This window comes from Ischnura elegans, chromosome 13 (assembly GCF_921293095.1).
Source record: "Ischnura elegans chromosome 13, ioIscEleg1.1, whole genome shotgun sequence".
Lineage (NCBI taxonomy): Eukaryota > Metazoa > Arthropoda > Insecta > Odonata > Coenagrionidae > Ischnura > Ischnura elegans.
Genome location: NC_060258.1, coordinates 8,682,529 through 8,705,300, shown reverse-complemented (window position 1 = coordinate 8,705,300; position 22,772 = coordinate 8,682,529). Strand labels below are relative to the sequence as shown.

The following is a 22,772-nucleotide window of genomic DNA, read 5'->3' as shown; positions in this document are numbered from 1 at the left end:
TTTGAAATTCGGTGTGTATGTTCAGTAAGACCGAGGATATGTTGTAAACTATTTTTCATTCTTCTTCAGGGCCCATGAGGCCGTGATTCATTTCCACAAGATATACATGTAAAGTTCGTTTTTAATGATTGCAAACCTTTCACAGCAAGGCAAAATTTGAACAGGGTGGTTTCCTCTTATTTTTTTATTGCCTAAATCGAAAGATTATTACACCTGGAGTACGTATTTCACACTGTTAGATTTTCGAATGACAATATCTATTTTTCGCGATTAAATGAAAAGTGAAAATTTTCAAGAGTGCGAAAACACAACGGCTAAGTATGAATGCTGGGAAAACTATGTGTGACATCGTTCTGGTTCCCACTGCCGCAAGTGAGGTGACCTTGGGGCGAGGCTCTGAGGGCTGATACGACGCAGGATGCTGGCATGTAGCAGATTACCATGCTAGCAGGTAGCGCTTGGCTTAAATAAGGATTATTAATACCCTATCAAACAAAGGAAACTTTCCGACCATAAATTTTAATAGGTGATTATTAAGAGATGTTTTCCTGAGCTCTGTGCCTCATGCATGCATTGGTAATCTCAGACCATGTAAAACTCTTATCCACTAACCAAAAAATTAGTTGTACATTATGAATACACTAATGGTGGGTAACGAATCGCAATCAATGCCTTTCGTTTTCTTTGATGAAAGAGTTTTTTGGATTCCAGTCTAAGTAAAGTAGATAATACCGTATTTGCACGAATCTAAGACGAACACGATTCTAAGACGACCTCCCCTTTTTTGGAACCCCACTTGGGGGAAAAATGTTTTCAAGGGGAAAACGATCAATGCGGGAAAGTTTGGCTAGGTTGCCTATGTCCCAGGAAACGCAGTCTTTTTTGCGCGTAATTATGATTAGATTTTAGCGCGTAATGAAAGAAATAGTGGTACTTTATACAGACACTTAGGTTTTATTGTTGATTCGACTAATAGTTTCTTCGGAGGGGCTATGGTCCTAAACTAGTGAAAATAAAACCTGACTTTATCAAACCCACACGGAAAACTCTCGGTGGTTTGATGTCAAGCCACCCTGGAAAGTAGGGAACCACTCGTACAAGGTGAAGTTCGGAACTGATGATATCGCATTCGGCGTACGCAGAGCATACTGCAGAGGGTGAAGCACGACCATATGACTGCGCCATGAAAATTTTTGTGCTAAATAGCCATTCTAACGTTAGAAATACGTCGTGTTTGGTCTAGTTCTTTTTTGAATTACGTGCGCATTGCAAATATTTCAATCTAATAAAAGTATAATACCAATTGCCGAAATTCATTGTTTGACACCTTTTGAGCTAATAGGTGATTCATGCAGCGGTTGAGCTCCAGAAACAGGGAACTTTGAAGCAGGTGTGCAGAAAAAGGTCAGTGGGTGAGAAAAGGGGGGGGCGCGAAACGCTTTTCTTTTGTTCTCGTGTAACTCGATATTTTTTTCGAAGCTAAGGTCTTCGTAATACGATTTCTGCGCGAACTGGGACCTTTTGTTTGATTTTGGAGAAGAGGAAAGCGTCAGAGAGGGGGGCGAGTGCTGAATGGAGGGGGATAGCGGATCTTGGGAAATGCGCTTATGTTACTATCCCACGGCTTAGAGCTTCTTCCAATGGTAGTTTCATTTCGTGGGGAAGATTTAATCTATGTGCCTGTTGTTGTTATTACCATAACTTCATTTCTAACAGATCGCTAGCAATTACAGAGGTTAAGGAGTCTTGATGAAAGTCTTCCGGCGGTGAAACCCTCGCTATGGCGAGAGCCAACACCGAAAGGGTCTCGTAAAAACGAATTTTTTAACACGCCTTTTATAGGGTCAATTGACGGTGCATTGGCTATCTCTCGTTATAGCGGGGGTGTTGCTATAGCCAGTACTCACTTTAACGAGGTTCCACTGTATGTTTTCATTTGTTCACCGTCAACGTCAGCAAAGTAGAGTAGTTCCAATACCCGCGTACCTGCACTAAGCGCTAGAGAGTGAGTCATTTTTCATAACACTGTGTTTATGTTAATGGTTCACTGTTCTACATTTTTGAATAAGTCTTTAGGAGAGGAAATGAATTGCCGAATAAAAAATAGAGGGTTCCCTTTAAAAAAGACATACCGATGTTCATATCCTTGTAAATAACAAAGCTACTAGGAAGGCAATCATGCTGATTAATGTCCCCCTGATGGCTAATGAAAATTTGTTTGACACATTTTTGAATTTGCATCTGGACAAAAAGTTATTTCGGGTGGTCAAGATAAATGGGACACCCTGTATAGTGCATTCTTGGCATTTTTAGGAGGGATACTCGTCTTATTTATTACCATAATGGGAGTAGCTTCAAAGGAATTATTTATAAAAAATAAAATGTCCTCATGACCTCATGGTTTCCACATGACGATCTTGCTTTATCACATGCTGCACGCAGGGTACTCACCTTCGACTTTGATGGCCGTTGCCATTGATGGAGCACAAAACTCCCCCTGCTGTGGATGAGGCGTTAGCAAGGGAGCTGCAACGCAAGGAAAACAAAAACTAAATAATAAGCCTATGTTTGCAAAACATTTATACAAGCTGGTCAGAAATTCACTGAAACACAACCATGGATGTTACAGAGTAAGATATTCCGAACAAAATTTTTTTTGATCAATAGGGCAGTTTCCTTCATCAAAGTAAACGAAAGGCATTGATGTTTGAGAAATACCGGTTTAGATGAATATTAATGGCCATTTTTAACCGCATTTGAAAAAGGCCAGGCTGGCGCCCATGCGGTGCCACTCCACCTGACGTCACAGGGGCCTAGTTTCTATACGATTCTCACTTGTGTTATTGGTTATTCTCACTCGCGGCAGCGGGAAGCAGAAAGACATCACGCGGAGTTTTTCCCAGCATTCATACTTACCCGTTGCGTTTTCGTGCGCTTGAAAATTTTCGCTTTTCATTTCATCGCGAAAAATAGTTATCGTCATTTAAAAATCTAAAAGCGTGAAATACATACTCCAGGAGTAACAATCTTTCGATTTAGGCGATAAAAAAATAATAGGAAACCACCCTATTGTTCACTATTGGCAGAGATGGGCAGTATCGAAAATACTTGTATTTGAAATACGTATTTTCGATACTTTTGTAGTTTGTAATTTGTATCGGAAATACATTTTCTGAGAGTATTTTGTAACGAAAATACATCTAAATAGTAGTTTGTATTTTTAAAATACATTCAAAATCAAAATACATGTAATGTTTTTGTGCATAATTAGAAAGAGCGTGCGACGAGATGACAGGGATCCCGAATGGTTCGGTATTACTCTGCCATCTATGGGACAATAAATTGCCCCTTAATTTACTTCTGTAACACCCGCAGGCCCTTGTATACTTGCAAAACGTAGTCGCGTGTGGAGTATTTTGCGAAACAAAGTTGTGCATTGAGTAATTTGTGGAGGGGACTTGTAGAATCTGACGCTGTTCCCAAAGGTGCAGGAGAAATTTTTCTCCATTTTATTTAAGACATTTCGCCATGGATAATGGTCAAATTGCCAGTTTCCTATAATTACGTTGCAAGAATGTTTGAGCCTCTCATTCTAAAAATAGTTCATATTTGACTTTATTTTAATTTTTTATTAGGTAAGAACTTCGGTGAAGGCATGTATTTCGTATTTTAATTGAGTATTTTGAAATTACATTTGTATTTAGTATCAAAAATACAATTTTTAGAAGTACAGTGGAACCTCGTTAAAGCGAGTACGGGCTATAGCGAGACCCCCGCTATTACGAGAGATAGCCGATGCACCGTCAATTGATCCTATTATAAGCATGTTAAAAATTTCGTTTTTACGAGGCCCTTTTGGTGTTGGCTCTAACCATAGCGAGGGTTTCACCGCCGGAAAAACTTACACCAAGACTCCTTAATCTCTGTAATTGCTAGCGATCTGTTAGAAATGAAGTTAATACAGTGCTCAGTCTCAAATTTATGTGGTAAACTGTCGTTCGATAAATAAGTAGTTAATTTTGGTGAAAATATTGTGGCATTAGCATTTGCGAATGCTTGATCTTCTTTTGTTCCTCGGGCGGCAGAAAGCAGTCGGCAGCATACCCGCACGTCCGTGAGATGCATGAATAGAAAGCATTTGATGGAACACACCGTGGCCAAAAAAACACCAAACACGTCCAAGCGAGAAAATAAAAATAAAGGAGTAATATGAGGTATATTGGCTATTATTTGCACCACCTCCGGTAAAGCGACAATTCGCTATAGCGAGTGTTTATTGGTGCACCGTGGGGTGTCGTTATATTGAGGTTGCACTGTAATTTGTATTTGAAATACAGATTTTAACAGTAATTTGCATTTTGTATCTAAAATACATTTGACATTTATTTTGCCCATCTCTGACTATTGGAATGTGGACGGCCGATATTTTGCCGGTCGTTCGAAATCGGTGTGCGTGCAAGGGATCTAAGGCTGTGATTGGAAGACCTGTAAACAAAGTGATCATTGACCCTGGCGAGAAATCAGACACCTCTTAATTACCCTCCCACCCTCCATTTTCCAACTCGCAACTTTGAGCCGGCCCTGAATTTTCCCAACGATAGGCAACGTCACAAGCAGAGATGGGCAAAATACATGTCAAATGTATTTTAGATACAAAACACAAATTACTATTAAAATCTGTGTTTGAAATACAAAATACAAATTACTTCTAAAAATTGTATTTTCGATACTAAATACAAATTTAATTTCAAAATACTCTATTAAAATACAAAATACAAGCCTTCACCGAAGTTCTTAGCTAATAAAAAATTAAAATCAATTCAAATATGAACTATTTTTAGAATAAGAGGCTAAAACATTCTTACAACGTATTTATAGGAAACTGGCAATTATCCATGGCAAAATGTCTTAAATAAAATGAAGAAAAATGCCCCCTGCACCTTTGGGAACAGCATCAGATTCTACAAGTCCCCTCCACAAATAACTCAATGCACAACTCCGTTTCGCAAACTACTCCACACGCGACTCCGTTTTGCAAGCGCCTACGTGTGTTACAGAAGAAAATTAAGGGGCAATTTATTGTCCCATAGATGGCATAGTAATACCGACTCATTCGGGATCCCTGCCATCTCGTCGCACGCTCTTTCTAATTATGCACAAAAACATTACATGTATTTAGATTTTGAATGTATTTTAAAAATACAAACTACTCTTTAGATGTATTTTCGTTACAAAATACTCTCAGAAAATGTATTTCCGATACAAATTAAAAACTACAAAAGTATCGAAAATACGTATTTCAAATACAAGTATTTTCGATATTGCCCATCTTAACACGCTCATCACACCAATCTGGACATATGAAGAAAACCCCCACTTTAAACATCACATACCGAGAAAGGCACTCACCCAACCTCCGCAATAACATAATATCCAAGTAAAAACATAACCGCCATATACAAAAAGAATCGAAGACTGATTACCAGCAATTTCTGAACATCAAGAACATAACTACTAACACAGTTACAAAAAGGCGTCATGTCATGTCATGATATTGCCCATCTCTGGTCACATGAGCACTTTCATTGCTGCGTTTGTATTCCAGGGTTCCCACTCTACCTACATTATAAAATTCACGGTTTTTTCCAGGTTTTCACAGTATGAATGTCATCAGATTCACAGTTTGTAGATAAGGTATATTAAGCAGAAATATTGATCACGTAACTATCATCGGCCATGCGTTAACTTAAAATGTAACAAATACATTAGATGCCTTGAATGCAAACTCAGCAATGACAGTGCTATTTCTTATGACATCACCTATCGTTAGCAAAATTCTCGTCCGGCTGAAAGTGTGTGAGTGGGAAAGTTGAGAGAGCAGGGAAGTGAAGAAGTAGCGCCTGATTTTCTGCCAAGGTTAACGTCTTCCAATGGCAGGCTTAAGCTCAATGTGCTATCATGGCACACACGGACCAATTAATAGTTGCACTTTCGAATACACGTGTGCAGAAAAATGCGTGGACCGTATCTGCACATGACTCTGCCTTGTAAGATGATCGAAGCATGGATTTTTTCTTTCAATCTGTCTATCGTAGTTCTACAATAAAGTTTGAGAGATTTTTTTAAAAGTTTTATGACGAAATTCACGGCTTTTTCCAGGTTATTTTACGGTTGACGAAATTCACGGCTTATCCACGGTTTTAAGGTTTTCACGGTTGAGTGGGAACCCTGGTATTCCCGGCGTTCATCGCATTTGCTATATTTTTAGTTAACGTGCGGCCAGTGATTGTTATGTGATGTGATCTATATTTCTTCCTAAAATGGCTTACCTACAGACCATGAATTTGATGCAATTTAGACCATCAAAAACCTGGAAAAAAGCGTGAATTTTATAATTTAGTTAGACTGCAAACCCTGATTTGGCAACGTTAGGTTAGCTCATCCTCTCTCTCTCTCCTACCCCTCCCCTATCAGCAATCTCCAAAAACCATCTCCTCACATGTAGCGAAAAGGTTAAAATATGCATTTCATGAGGCAATGGATCAGGTACTTCCAGGATGGGCGTGGTACGACCTCCCAAGGGTCGCTAATCCTGGACCCTTTCCACGACGAGTTCACCCTCGCTGACCCCTCTGTTCGACCTTCCAAGCAGGGGCCCTCCCTCCCAAAAAGGACACTTTGACTGCAATTTGAAAATCAATCAATCTGATTGTCAAAAAATGATTGTTTGCATCGCACTCCTGCCAATCAAGCAATCAAGTCCGTCTTTGAGCCGTGTTTCTGCGATGAAAAGTAACGATTTTGTTAACTTTGCTAAAAACGTGACTGTCGACCACCGGGAAATGGCCATTTAGATAGATGACTGCGTCGTCAGCAAATAAACATATTTTACTGCTAATTCAGGAGCAGAGGTCAATAATGTAAATTATGAACAAAAGGGGGCTGATTACGCTTCCTTGTGGAACACCTGATGTAACTTTTACCACGTTGCCCCAAATATTCCAGGTCCTTCAATTCGTCTGTTGCCTTTATGTGAATAGCATCCACAGCATAAACATAGTTAAAGTTGGACGAACTCTGCAAAAAATGGGCTTAATGGAAAGTCACGTGATGAGAAACTTTCCCTCTCCTCACCCCCACTTGCTTTAGCCACACCAGCTCACACGCAAAAGATAAAATGCACAGAGTCTAGCTAAAACGATAATTAATAAACAGATTACAGGCACTAGGAAACTTACGAGGCAAATTTATAGAAGGCATGGCGTTCTTCTTCAATTTCCTCCGGTTGCTGCACACGGCGTAGTCACTGTCTGCAAAGTGGTTTGTGCACAATCTTCTTCTATCGTAGATGTCCAGGGGATGTTGTGAGAGGAGATTTTCGTTACCACAGAGGGCGAGCCACGACCAAAAGCGTTTGTACCCATCCGATCTCGGATGAGGAAACCTATAAGAGCATTAACAATAAAAATCCATGAATGAATGAGACACTGACATTGCCATACATTCATTTATTTATTGAGAGATCAGCGAGATTAAACATTTACACACGAGACGCTGTTGACACAAATTTATTAAGCTTTAAGGATTTTCAAGCAAATAAAAACGAACATAAAATACAAAGCGCCGTGAAAGTGAGCAGAGCTTGATAGTAAGTTTTAATGCAAGGCATTGATGCATTTTAAAGCATCATCCGCACATATGGAAGTAAAAACCTTCCAATTTTAAGTAATGGACCTCCAAAGGTCCTTGGCATCGTACCGATCTAAATGGGTGAGGTCAATATAAACTAAGAATTCACATCACCTCTGAATGCGTTCCGTCTTATCGTTGCAGCCCCATACTGCGCACTTCAGGCGATTTCCTTTACGTGTCATACTGATTTAATGGTTTATCAATCGTCGACACAAAAACTTAAACACAGTTGCTGTTCAGGACTCGAAGATAAAACCAATTAGTCGACAGAGACCGCCAATATTTACAATCCGCATGTCGACTCGCGGCAATTCGCCTTTCATTTGTCTAGAAAAAACGACTCCCTTGCCGACGGACCCGGGAAGATTGATGAGAGAAATCGAAGGCTCAATCCTTATACCACACCGTTTATATTATTGTACGGTATTACAATATTTATGCCTTATTCTACGGCTTGTTTATTATTTTTTTAAGGTTCAAGCACGATCTCGCGCATGCATTATGAAAAGATTTCATCGTCCATAGATGTAAAACTAGTACCTACATATTTTTCAAAATAAACGTATGCTGTCAGATTATTTTTCCAATGCAGTGTATCACAGAGTGGAGGATTTGAGTGGCTGCGAGTTTAATTACAGGGAATTTAAGAGCGAGACGGTCAGATAGGTCATCTGTGAGACGATCGGGATGGTAGTCATAAATAGGCATTAATGGAAGAGGAGGTGAAGGAGTTATATGGCACTTTGACTAAATTCCATTTATTTATTCATTCGTTCAACGGTCAACACCATTTCATAACCGCTAACATGACCAGTGGCGCCGACTCCATTGGGCTTGAGGGGGCAAAAATTCGTTAAGGGTGTGAGGAAAAAATGTGTTGGGCTTGTTGATTTTCCCCTGGAGTGTCCAGATACCGAGATTCGAGTTATCAGGGTTCTAATGTTGATCGTATGACTCTTCTAAAATGCTTATAAAAGTTAACACTCATTACTTATTAAATTTCCCTGGGGCAAGATCCCCGGTTGGAGGCCCCCAATATTTTTTGTAAGCGGGATCCCTGAACATGACATAACATTCTGTGTACTTCTATGTTGATTGTATGTTTGGGATCCTTATTACTGCTGAAAGATTCATATTCTGACCAGACAGTTTTCTGACTGGAAACCATTTCAACCTTGACATGACAAGGCAAAATCAAGCTTGACATAAGCTAAAATGCTATATATGTGGGATGTGAAAGTATGTGGTGCGCTTACATCATCCGAATCAACTGTCTTTTAAGTATATTCATGTGGTGATCCAATGCCTTCTTGTGGTAGTTCACCCAATGTTAAGAAGCATTGGGTGATCACATTGTTTTTAGATATTTCCAAGGCTATTATTTGATCCATATTTGACTATTGTTTTCCTGATGAGACTATGTACAGAGGGGTCTATAGTTGCTATTTTAGTTATATAGTAAAACATTGTAATAGGTTGGTTTCCCATTACTTTTTTATTGCCTAAATGGAAAGATTATTACTCTTGGAGTACGTATTTCACGCTTTTAGATTTTTTAAATGACGACATCTATTTTTCGCGATTAAATGAAAAGTAAAAATTTTCAATCACATGAAAAAACGCGCCGGATAAGTATGAATGCTGGGAAAAAACTGTGGCGTCGTTCTGGTTCCTGCTGCCGCAAGTGAGGTGATCTTGGGGAGAGGCTTTGAGCGCAGATATCATGCAGGATGCTAGAAGGTAGTAGAGTACCCTGCTAGCTGGTAGCACTTGGCTCAAATAAGAATTATTAATGCCTTATCAAACGAAGAAAACTTTCCGACCTTAGCCAGTTTTAATAGGTGATTATTAAGACATGTTTTCCTGAGCTCTGTGCCTCATGCAATGCATTGGTAATCTCAGATGATGTATAACTCCTATCTTCTCGTATAGAAACTAGGTCCCTGTGACGTCACGTGGAGTGGCATTGCATGGGCACCAATCTGGCCGTTTTCAAATGAGGATAAAATTGACCATTGCCATTCGTCTAAACTGGTATTTCTAAAACCAAATAATTTGTATATTATGAATACTCTAATGGTGGGTAATGAATCGAAATCAATTCCTTTCGTTTTCTTTGATGAAGTAAACTACCCTATTCCTGATTTTTCCCCGAAGCATAAAGGACTTTAATAAACGCTAGTCCCAACTTCGTTAGAGCACTTAATTTTTTTTAACTGTAAACGGCTGGTATCCTAACAACCCCGCCACATGCCTTTTGATGGATTGCGGGGTATTATGTAGACGTAGATGAATGTCGTTCTTGTACCTATAAAGTAACATCAACATAATTTTTGGGAACGGCTTCATGTCTGGTTAACATTAAATCCTAGCATGGTACAGCCAAAACGTATGCTGGAGAATGTTAGTAAGTTACAGTAAGTATCCAAGTAGTTCAGAATAACGTTTTGTTGAACTCATGAGCTGAAACTAATGGATTAATGCATTCAGTGCGGAGCACGTCAATTGACGTGTTTTGCTGGACAGACGGTCGGGCCTTTCTCCACCTTCGTATGTGACTAATATCCATTTCCTAGTCTTCCGATCGTGTGCATGGCCTTTAGCAAGTTTCCCTCTTTTGACCGGTGCGCTCTGTTTGTAAATAGCAGCATTTGAACGGAAGTTATGGCGCAAAAACCTCTCCCTATATTTCTTTCTCATTTTATCAGCCGATTCTGACGACGAGCATGAAAATCGGGCCCGCACATAATGCGTTAATGAGGTAACTACAAGTTTTCATTCTCCGCAAAATTTTAACTGTCTCTCAAGAGCCAAAAGTCTCTTAAACACAGCAAATGAACTGGATCAAGTGAGATGGGGCAGGGAAATATTACAATTGGACTATGATTCAGGACGTTAACATGTTGCGTACCGGGGTATTTAAATTCCTAGGAACGCCGATTCTGTGTGGAGGTGTCGAGATTGGAAATATGTGCCTATTGAGGTGTAATTCCTTTGGTTTAAACATGGTTAAAAAGCTAATGTTTAGAATATAACTTTACCCGATCAATCGTTATGATGCATCAATTCATTATAAATAACGAACAACAACTGAAAACGTACACACGAATACGTATTGTACGCTTTAAAATTGTTTAGGTCGACGTGCCTAGATGACGAGAATCTTCGTCATCCATCCCAAACGTTCAGGAGAAAAATGACGAGAATTCTTGCCATCTGTGCGCAACGTGTTAAGTTACAGGATTGTTAAGTACTTAACAGTCTTGAATTATTATCATAGAATTATTCCCAATTGGTGACACACATCCAAATTTTTACAGAGTGTAACAAAGAGACACAGTGAGGGGGGGGGGGGGGGTTTGGGGGATAAACCCCCCCCCCCCCCCAGAGCGCAAAGAATATTTTTTTAATTAAAATGTTTTAACCCCTCAAGCGCGGCGGTCATTTAATTAAATCCCATCTCAGCGGCCGGATGAGATTTAAATGACTTCGCCTTTTTGGCATAGTGTCATTCAATAATTTATATCTTTCATAATATACAATCAGTATCATTGAAAATTTTAGTAAACTTGCGTAATATAATGCGCTACTATTTATTAATTTTTTGAGCGATTTGAAGAAATAATTACTGTTTTATGTATCTCCTTTTATGAACTAATGAATAAATTTTCAATTTCGAAAGATTTTAGTTTGGTTTCGAATAAGCTGCGAGATCTCTAACATTCCCTGCATTAAAAAAATGCAATTACATGATGTAATTTAGTTATTAGGGGTTGAAAATGCCATAACAGATCGGATATTTTCGATAGGATATCCCGTTTCGCCTGCTTAAAAATTTATCACTCCGCCCACTTCTCTGACTTTGTTCCATTATTACCATTCCATTCCATTATTAGTATCATTTCATTCAGGTAAACACGTGCTAATGTTTCAAACGTCAATATGTGAATAATCAAATGATTTACCTTATAAAATCTGCTTTGTGTGACATGATTCGAAGCAATCCAAACATAATCCCACTGCACATTTTTCACACCAGTACACGCAGTCTCTTCATTTCCCATATGAGGCACAAAAGGCACACCTCCTTTGAGGATTTGATTTCTTCCCAGCTGAGGAATTGTCTTTAGGAAATGTATTTCTGTGAGTCTTGGTACTAAATTGTGTAATGAGTGAAGGCCATGTCCAAACAGTTCGTTTGACGTTGGATATTTCAAAAATATTACCTCGACCAATGGCACGCTAAATGATAAGTCAAATTTTTATACGTGTTTTTCCTATGATCAACATATGAATTTAGGATTTCCGCAATCAATAGTCTCCTAAATAACTTCATACACCACTTGTAATGGCGTTTTCTTTCCATTAGTTACGAATGCAATAACAGGTCCTTGAAATTCACCCCACCAATGAATTTACTATAACCTAACACACAAACAGATTTCCGAGTCTCTATTTTGCCTTTCAATACTATTCCCATTTCGTAGGATCCACAATTATAAAAAAATACCACTCACAGGAAGTACACTTGATGAGAATTTCAACACACTGCCTGAAAGAACACCACACAGTATGAATGACTCTAGTGGACTGAAGCTCGTGGTTTAGAAGCTCCCTCAAGAGACGAGAAAATATCTCGAAGGGGCCCTGGTATATGCTGACTGTTTAGATGGAATCTTATCTTCGTTGATTACTGTCCAGAAAAAAAAATATAAAAAAATAAATGCAGAGCGAAGCATATGGCCCCTTCGCCTAGAACGCTAAGGACTAACGAGGCGGGCCAAACACACTTGGGGCTCGAGGTGACGACAAACAAGGAGAAGACGGAGAGAAGGCATTCAGCTTAGAAGATACCATATCTCAAGCTAAAGTAGCTGACCCTTCTTGACGTCTCTCAAGCGGAATAGGCGGATTTTTTCATGATAGAACAGTCGAAGGAAGGCGTTGAGTTTTTGGACCGCAGTCGTCAACGCGCTGGTTTAAAACGGAATTTTATCGAAGCATTTTAAAAACATCTTGAAGTTATAAAGCCGTTATGAATATTTTATTGGGGAGGAAATACATTTCTTCAAACGATAGAGTAATTAGTTTTAGTTTAACATGCAATATCTCGCGTAGAAAAAATATTATATACAGTAGGTCAGGAAGCGTACTGGGTACGCATGACGGCGGCATACGAAATTTAAAGGGCGCGTACTGGGTACGCATGACGGCGTTGAGGGGTTAATGTGACAAATTTTGTGACTAATATTAGGAGGACAGAAGACTCACAAACAAAAAATGAAACTGTTCACACAGCTGTAAAACTCACCATTTTGAACCATTGAAATTGAAAATTGCTGGGGGAGGGCCCGCACACCTTCCGCTTACCCTGGCGGGTATTCCATACCCCCCCCTTATAGTTGCGCCTAGCGCCTAAAACCCCCTAAACTTAATTCATAGCTGTGCCCCTGTCGTCATATATGTATTGGGAACTGAATAAATAGTGATCAGAATATCATTTTGATAACATGGTCATCGTTTTCCATAGACAATTAGCCAGATATTAGGTTTGGGCAGAAATTAAGTACAAATTAGGCTGCCTACACTGATAATTGTCAATTCACACGCTTCAGAAAATTGTACATGAAGCAATAAAATTTGTTTGCACGATGCCAAAATTTATTTTATTTTAGTAATTATTTTTTTCTCACCGTGAAGGCCATAGTAATAATGGTGTGGTATCTATTTACGTTTGTGGTGAGTTTACTTTTATCGAACGGCAAATTTTTCCCGGATTATCACCAAATTTCAGATTTTTCACTTTCAAAACAATCCTAGTTAAATTTTGACATACCTCTTAAACTTTGCAAGTTTCCGCCAAGGTTTCGATTTATTTTTTTAAATCTTCAGGGCTATGTAAGAAAAAGTATGAACAATATAAAATATAAAGATTAAAACGATACACAGTATTTATACGTAAAAAAGGTACTATCAGGTTTTTTATACAATATAATTTAAAGAATAATGTAGAAAAAAGGCTGCAATGACAATTAAGTTAATGGCATATGTATGTCAATAGGTGAATGGTACATATGGAAGATACATCACATGGCTTCCATAGTAGGCAATGGAATCAAAAAGTGGATCAGCAAGATGAAAGAAAATAATTTAATTGCAGTCTCAGTGCTTTTGTCCATATTGTTTAGAATGATAAATAAGTGATGCATTCTAAATTTGGCGACAATCCGACAAAAATCTATTAATAAAACTATTCTGCTTTCTAGTTATATTTTTAATAAAACTATTCTGCCACCACGGCAAAAATGTTTGCTTTGAAAACCCACCTGGTTTTTGGAAAAAAATTTCATCTTTAGGGATCTTGCAGAAGTATTTATCATAATTCAGCTGCTGTTAGAATATCATCCTATTTGGAGCAAGTTTCAGATTGCAGTCTCAGTGCTTTTGTCCATATTGTTTAGAATGATAAATAAGTTATACATTCTAAATTTGGCGACAATCCGACAAAAATCTATTAATAAAACTATTCTGCTTTCTAGTTATATTTTTAATAAAACTATTCTGCCACCACGGCAAAAATGTTTGCTTTGAAAACCCACCTGGTTTTTGGAAAACAAATTTCATCTTTAGGGATCTTGCAGAAGTATTTATCATAATTCAGCTGCTGTTAGAATATCATCCTATTTGGAGCAAGTTTCAGATTGCAGTCTCAGTGCTTTTGTCCATATTGTTTAGAATGATAAATAAGTGATACATTCTAAATTTGGCGACAATCCGACAAAAATCTATCAATAAAACTATTCTGCTTTCTAGTTATATTTTTAATAAAACTATTCTGCCACCATGGCAAAAATGTTTGCTTTGAAAACCCACCTGGTTTTTGGAAAAAAAATTTCATCTTTAGGGATCTTGCAGAATATTATCCTTTTTGGAGCCAGTTTGAGATCAAGTTCTTTTCCCAGATGAGAAACTATCCCCCATATTTACCCTGAAGGGCTTAATAGGGTAGTTTCCTATTATTTTTTTATCGCCTAAATCGAAATATTATTACTCCTGGAGTACGTATTTCACGTTTTTTGATTTTTAAATTACGATATCTATTTTTCGCGATTAAATGAAAAGTAAAAATTTTCAAGCGAGCAAAAACGCGATGGGTAAGTATGAATTCTGGGAAAACTCTGTGTGACGTCGTTCTGGTTCCTGCTGCCGCAAGTGAGGTGACCTTGGGGAGAGGCTTTGAGCGCTGATACGACACAGGATGCTAGCAGGTAGCGCTTGGCTTAAATAAGGATTATTAATGCCTTACCAAACAAAGAAAACTTTCCGACCTTGGGCAGTTTTAATAGGTGATTATTAAGACATGTTTCCGTACGCTCTGTGCCTCATGCATGCATTGGTAACCTCAGACGATGTAAAACTCGTACCTACACGTATAGATTCTAGGTCCCTGTGACGTCATGTGGAGTGGAATCGCATGGGCGCCAATCTCGCAGTTTTCAAATGAGGTTAAAATTGACCATTGCCATTCGTCTAAGCCAGTATTTCTAAAACCAAATAATTTCTATGTCATGAATACACTAATGGTGGGTAACGAATCGCAATCATTGCCTTTCATTTTCTTTGATCAAGGAAACTACCCTATTGGTAAAGTCCCAGTATTCATATTCCATGATTCTCCATTGACAAAATTAGTTCCCCCAAAGTTTTCACGCACTCCACATGTTCACTAAATGGAATTTTTGAAGAATGAGTCATCATGAAGTTAATCAATCTTTTTAAAAATATATTTTAAATTGTTTTGAAACATTTTTCCATAAAATGAACATAAAAACAGAAAGCTGTGAACATCATTTCACAAACAAAGAGTGGATAACATATTCAAATTATAATGACAAGTCAAACAAGTCCTTATGATTAACATGTTGAAATGGTATCTTAACCAGAGCTTACGTAATTGATCCAAAAAAATAATAATTCATGTGTCTCAAAGGGAAAATCAATTCCACCTTTATGTTTCAAAGACACAGATTTAAGCAGGAACCAAAGTAAGCAGCCACATAGAGCACCAAGCTATTTGGGGTAACTAAGCCCTGGGATTTAAGCCATAAAAATATCACATTCTGCACATAAGAGCAAACACGTAATAAGTTTGTGCTGATATTTAAGTTTTGACCCTTATTCCCAAATTATTTTTATCTATTTTAACCTAAAAATACCCCAGGCTGAGCAGAATCACAGGACACATGAAAAGATAAAAAATACTCACAGTAAGTACTAAATTTTCGGTGGCGCATTACCACCTTCCTCGGAGTTAGAGACTGTAGGTAAAGCATGAAAGATAGCTCAGGGAAGGGGAAATAGTGGGGAGGTAGGGTCCAAAGAGGGGGGGAAAAAGAGTGTGCTGAGGCAATTAAGGGATTATCGGTTAATTTAAGCCGGGAGGAAGAAATGCTTTGAATAGTCATATGTATGTTAATTCGATGGAATTAAGTTTGAGTGGGTGGTCTGTGGGGGGAAGGGAGGCTAAAACTGATACACTGCAACAATCATTGAATTGACGCCGATGAGTGGGTGCATGTTTCGCCACCGGGAGGGACGCAGAGTGGGAAGAAGTGCGTGATGCCCTGTGGTTATTAATCCTTAGGTTAAGGAGAGTTGAGGATTTGCCTATATAAAAGGAGGGACAGTGTTGACATTGAATGAGGTAAACTACATTCTTGGAAGTACAGGAGGCTGCAGGGGGTGGTGGTAGACTGGAGACGAGATGACTAGGGATAGAAGGAGGGGTAAAAATTGGGCAGGTCTTACATCTAGGACGACCGCAGGGCGAAGGTGTGCTGATGGGAGTAGTGGGTGACTTCTGTAAGGGGTTCGTTGAGCGGAATAAATCTGAAAGGTTTGCAGGTCGTCTGAATGTGACAGTAGGGGGCTTGGCAAAAAGATTGGCCGTCGACTTATTATTTTTTAGAATAGGGAAGAGGTCTTTAAGGATAGATTGCAGGGATTGTATTCCAGGAAAGTAAGTGGTGAAGAGGGAAAGGTCATGTGGTTTGTTTCTATTGCAAGGTTCTGGGGGGCATTTGTGTTTGAGAATTTTTTTATACAGGAGGGACTCTGGGTAGCCTCTCTGGAGGAGGGAACAGTGAAGAAAATTATTCAGGGCATCAGGATTATTACAAATATGGTGGCCTCGAGTGGAAAGGGAGTAGGGAAGGGAGCGTTTAGTGTGGGAAGGATGACATCTGCTAAAATGAAGACGTACCAATAGAAAATTAAATTAAATTAATCCCTACAACTTCTCAGTTAATTTTTGAGGGGGGAGGTGTAATTAAATGTTGTCCCCTTACACTAAAAAAAGGTGTAGAACCATCGGTGCTTCTTCCTGATTCACTTAATTTACCGGATTAAGGGGTACATCTTTGCCTACGCTGTTTTAAGGAGGTGAACTGAAAACTTATATTAACCACAAAAATTACCATCTTTTCTATGATTTTTTTATCCCAAGTCTGCCACTTGCAAAGACAGAAAACCCACAGCCAACTGACAGTGCTACATGTTTTTTTACCCCACGAATCATGACATAAATTTTCCTTGTCATTATGGACAAGATTCCCTCACCTTTCATTGTATCCTTTCAAATCTCCTGACTTTCCTTGGAATGCAGTAATTTATCCCACCCGAAAAAAACCAGCTGTCCCATTAACTGTAGTTTTCACAACCAAAACACTCCCTCCGTTAATGACATGCATATACAAAAATATTCCAAAATTTTCTGTCTAAAAGGTTTTTATCTCTCCAATGACTGTCTTTACAACCAGATCTCACTCCAAAATTTGTTGCATTCCCATGTCATCCAGCTCTGAGACAGTAAAAAAAATACCGAACTACAACATGAATGCCATCACATTAATAGAGAGATTCTGGCTAATCCCTTTTATTAAATTTATCCGTAACAATCGTTTTTAACCGTCCAAAATATGAGCACTTTATGATCTATCGTTCAGTTAGTTGTTGATTAATAAATAATACCTTGAAATGTTCACATCAAGATACAACAGTACTGGAAATGAGTTTAAATTCAGCTATGAAGGAAACAATTCATTCTGAAAGTCGCATATAAAAGTACGAAAATATATATAGGGAGGCGATTCAAAATAAAATTCTATAAAAGTAAGAAAATATATACATTATAAAATCATCTGAACGGATTTCACTCTTGTAATTAAGATTCAATGAACATTCAAATGAAATTACGTAACAATCACGGAGATCGCGAAGGGTATTAACGATGCGACGAGAGCCCACCTTTGCACTGCATGTATTTCGTTTTCAGCCCAAGTGCTCGTAAAACCGAACCCAATACTAACCAACCCGATAAGAAACGCAATCAGTCCAAAATACTTATGGATTGATTTCACAACACGAGGCTTCACGAATGTCATGAATTTCCTTTTGTAATAATTGAACACACCTCCTAACATTGAGAACGTGAGAAGAATGCACGCAGAGAGTCCTATAGTTCCGTGCCATGTGGTAAAATGTTCTTTTCCGTTAGACACCTTCACTGAATATATACATAGGAATCCTAAAGCTACTGCTAATCCCGCAGCCAGTTGTATTATCCAGTGCAAATTCATCTTCCTGTTCCACGACAACTTCCACGTCTTAGTCGAGTCAAAAATTAGTATTCCCTTGGCCATCAGTGCATACTGTAATGGTAAAGAAACAAGAAAACAATGAAAGTAACGTATTCCTATCAAACGACGTAAATTATAGCATATGGGTGTCAAAGAGATGGAGTAAATACTTGAAGCAGAGCATCGCTACTTACTGCTGAAAGCATCAAGAAGGGATGCAGAGCGAAGAAAGAGGTATATTTTGTGATGAAGTAAATCGCAAAAGTGGCATAGAGTATGGAAAAAACACTAGAGGCATGCTGCCGCAACATTTTGAGGTACATTTTCCCTTGAGTAAATCGACTATCTTAGGTCCAAATAGCTATAAAATGAACAGTGGCATTAACTATCAACGCTCGATCGAGGAGATAACACCGACATGTGATTCATCGACCACATTACGCAAGATTACACGAATCGTTGATGCCGCAAAATTCCACTGTTGAGTTGGAATGTAAACAAATAGAGCGGGTTATCAAAACTCATTTGAAAAAACACCACGAATATTACATACGAGGATTCTAAAACATCGCTGGAATTTGCCGCTCCCTGGGCTCACTATAATAAGTTTTAAAAAATTGCCACTGATGACGCTAGTGTCATATTAACCACGCAATGGCACTTAGATTTTTTCTAAAATTTTAATGGTACCATCATGGTACCATGGTATAGGTGGTATAGGTACTGCAAAATAGAGAGATTTAAAATTTCATTCTTTCCTCGTACTACTATGGATAGCAACGGTGTTTCGATTTATAAAATTTATGGCATCACTCGTTAAGACGACTCGCTGCACATTTGACTTTTTACATCGTTCTGACCTTTTATGAATCTACAGCCGATGTCCCACGGTCAAATTTGCGTCAAAATATTTTGATCAAAATTTGATGCAACTGACGCGCACCCTGTCCCACGGTCAAAATTTTGTCCAACTGGCTTGTTTACTATCATTTACTATCCTCTATCCCCTTTTCTCCGCCATGACACCAAGCACAGTGCTGCCGCCAGTGACCATTTTAAATCCCAATGTTTGTACAAATCACCGATTTGTACCGTAGCCTACGTTTGTACAAATGGATAGGACAGGTTCTAAATTTTCATCCAATTGGATGAAATCAACCAATCACAGGGCCTTTGACAAAAAAGCATCGCCAAGCGCTGACACACAGGCCGAATACGTTAAACCTATTTATCGTCTGCATGAGTATTTTAATTAATAATTATGTATATTATGGACACAAAAATAAACTTTGTTGTATTCCACACAGTATGCATTAAAAACACAACCGGTTTCCACCTTTTCAGGTCGTTATCTTAATCGTAAACCTCTAGATAAGGAGCTGAAAAGATCGAAACCGGTTGAGTTTTTTCATTGGTCTTGTATGGAATACTAAAAGGTTTAGTTTTAAATTTATAATATCACCATACCACGAAGTGAATTCACAAAACATTATTTCAAATATATATATACGTTCGTGATCGTCTATTTCATCGCCTGGTGTGGCCCTAAAGGTAAATATGAGCAAACATTTGTCTTAGTGATTGGCGATGGAAGCTCTCAACTAGGAAATCCGTAATAATCAGTTGATCTTAAATAGAAAGGAAGCGATCTTTAGAATCGCAATACCAGGAGGGATGTTTTGGAAATAATAAAAGATTTACTTAAGGTATCGAGGCCGAATTTTACGCTTTATGGAAGGCATACAATGCGAGCGAGCAGCTGGAGAAATGGCTAATATGAACTGACGATTGTACCTGTGAAACACTACAGCTGCCCGTTTCTATTACTATGATTACAGGATAAGGACCTTATTTTAGAAACTGCTAGATTAGGAGAGAAAAATGTGATTTAAACGCACGCTTACAGCACTATTCATATCATCTCCTCAACCACAATGTCCATCATTTATTAATAACATTTTCCTCGCGGGAATAAACTGCCTCACGTTTGTATCCTGGCTTTTTATTCTGCCCTCAACCTTGCTGATAAAGGACATGAAAATATCCTGACTTGTCGTCAATTATTATCGATAATAAACGGGAACATCGGCGACCAACTCCTTCTCCAACATGTTTAGCATGCTTATTCCAACGCTTTCATACCCCTTTTCCAGCCAAGGCCAAGTTCAGCATTTCTTCTGTTTTCTTTTTTTCGCATCTTTAATGTTCAAGAGGCCTGTTCAAACAATTTCGCCTGCTTAAAAAGAAAGAATCCTCCACCTCCACAAGTTTCCTAGTTGTTTACATAAATATCGTCTTTCGTTTGTTTTTGATCAAAATGAGATGCATCGTGGGACACCCCCAGTCCAGTTGTATCAAAATATTTGCATCAAAATTTTTGGACAAACATTTTGATGCAAATATTTTGACGCAAATTTGACCGTGGGACATCGGCTTACTATACGTATTACCTAACAGTTGAAAAGTTTTTCATTTGCATTGATGTGGTCGTATATTTTATTATTATGCGTAATAAGTTTGGTCAATAGTGCATTAGATGCATTGAACACGCCCAGACATTATCTTCTTACCAACTAAGAAAATTTAAGCATCAAAGGTTATCCTAGGCTGAAAACGAAGTTTGCTACCCTTTTCTGTGGCGAATAGAAACAAGGCTTGTCTTCAATGCAGTGGGGACGCATCCCAAAATGAAGACAGTGGCGTGGCTAGGAATTTCGTTCGGGGGGGTCCAAAACCAGGGAGAAATACAAAAAAACCGGGCACTATAAGTAAAGGGTTTTAAACTAATTTTTACACTTTTCATAATCGAAAAAACTTAATTTGTTAAAGAAATATGCTGTAAATTCATGATTTTTCAATATTTTGATTATTTGATAAAAAAACACTAAACATGTTTAGACTGTGTCACTGCCAAAAGAGGCTACGATGAATTTCAATACCACCAAATCTTTCGAAGTACTAGCAGGAGCATTTGAAGTCTACACAATAACCTTGAGTGTATAAAAAAACTATCGAATTACTTCAGGTAAATCACTGAGAAGGGAAGATATGATTTCAGCTGTCCCACAAGTGAGCAGCATACTCGAAGTGAGGCCATTACCAATACAGTCGGGTAGCTTATCTCTTCCACATTTCAATGGAGTTTGACGGGAATAGAGAAGTTTCCTTCACCAGAGAAAACGAAAGGTATTGATTGTGATTCGTGGGACCTAGTTTCTACACGAGAGGATAGGAGTTTTACATCGTCTGAGATAACCAATGCATGCATGAGGCACAGAGCTCAGGGAAACATCTCTTAATAATAGGGTAGTTTCCTTCATCAAAGAAAACGAAAGGCATTGATTGCGATTCGTTACCCACCATTAGTGTATTCATAATACACAAATTATTTGGTTTTTGAAATACCGGTTCAGACGAATGGCAAGTGTCAAATTTTATCCTCATTTGAAAAAGGCCATATTGGCGCCCATGCGATGCCACTCTACGTGACGTCACAGGGACCTAGTTTCTATACGAGTGGATAGGAGTTTTACATCGTCTGAGATTACCAATGCATGCATGAGGCACAGAGCTCAGCGAAACACGTCTTAGTAATAACTTATTAAAATTGGCTAAGGTCGGAAAGTTTTCTTCATTTAATAAGGTATTAATAATCCTTTTTTAAGCCAAGCGCTATCAGCCAGCAAGGTACTCAGCTACCCGCTAGCATCCTGTGTCCTATCAGCGCTCAGAGCCTCGATCAGGGTCACCTCACAAGGCGGGAGGGGGAACCAGAAATGCGTCGCACGGACTTTTTCCCATGATTCCTACTTACGCGTCGCGTTTTCGCGCGCTTGAAAATTTTCACTTTTCATTTAATCCCGAAAAATAGATGTCGTCATTTAAAAATCTGAAAGCGTGAATTACGTAGTCCAGGAGTAATAATCTTTCGATTTAGGCAATAAAAAATAATAGGAAACCACCCTATTGTGCCATTTCAACCAAAATATCATCAGTTGTTTTAGTTCCTTAATATTGTAACATCAGCAATCGAGGTTTAAAATTTCTAGAAAAAATTCTCTCCACCTTATGTAGAGGGCAAAAATATTACGTCAAACTAGCAAATCAAATTAATTTTACATTGTATTGTTTATCAGTAGAACATGTTGAATACTCCACTGTCATGATTAATGCATTATGATAACTGTATTAGAATTAGTTACAGCAGAACACAAGGAAATCAATACATTAATGTACCCAGTGGCTTACCAAGTAACATGCTTGCGGGGGGGGGGGGGGGGGGGGGGGCTGGAGGGTGGGATGGCCACTCCTCTCCAGGCAACAGGGGTACAGGAACATTAACACTTTCACTGCTGGCAATTTTGATGAAAAATACCGCTGTGAGCGGTAGCGGTTTTTATGCATAACCAAGTAGATATGTCTCTATGGATACCTTAAAAAATA

The 22,772-nt window shown here is 38.6% G+C and overlaps 1 protein-coding gene and 1 long non-coding RNA gene across 2 annotated transcripts in view; both read right to left on the bottom strand.

Annotated features, from left to right (window-relative positions):
• LOC124170157 overlaps nt 1-7,947 on the bottom strand; it is a 36,108-nt gene extending 28,161 nt beyond the window's left edge. The window contains exons 1-3 of the mRNA XM_046548855.1: nt 7,804-7,947; nt 7,239-7,444; nt 2,452-2,526 (exon numbers count right to left, since the gene is read on the bottom strand). Coding sequence (XP_046404811.1) covers nt 2,452-2,526; nt 7,239-7,444; nt 7,804-7,874 — 352 coding nt within the window. The 5' untranslated portion in view covers nt 7,875-7,947. The remainder of the gene's footprint in view (nt 1-2,451; nt 2,527-7,238; nt 7,445-7,803) is intronic.
• An 8,976-nt stretch (nt 7,948-16,923) lies between these two features.
• Nucleotides 16,924-18,847, bottom strand: LOC124170110. Its single transcript, XR_006867316.1, has 2 exons — nt 18,524-18,847; nt 16,924-18,401 (listed from the first exon to the last, which is right to left on the bottom strand). It is a non-coding gene; the product is annotated as an uncharacterized LOC124170110 (long non-coding RNA).
• Between the last annotated feature and the right edge of the window lie 3,925 nt (nt 18,848-22,772).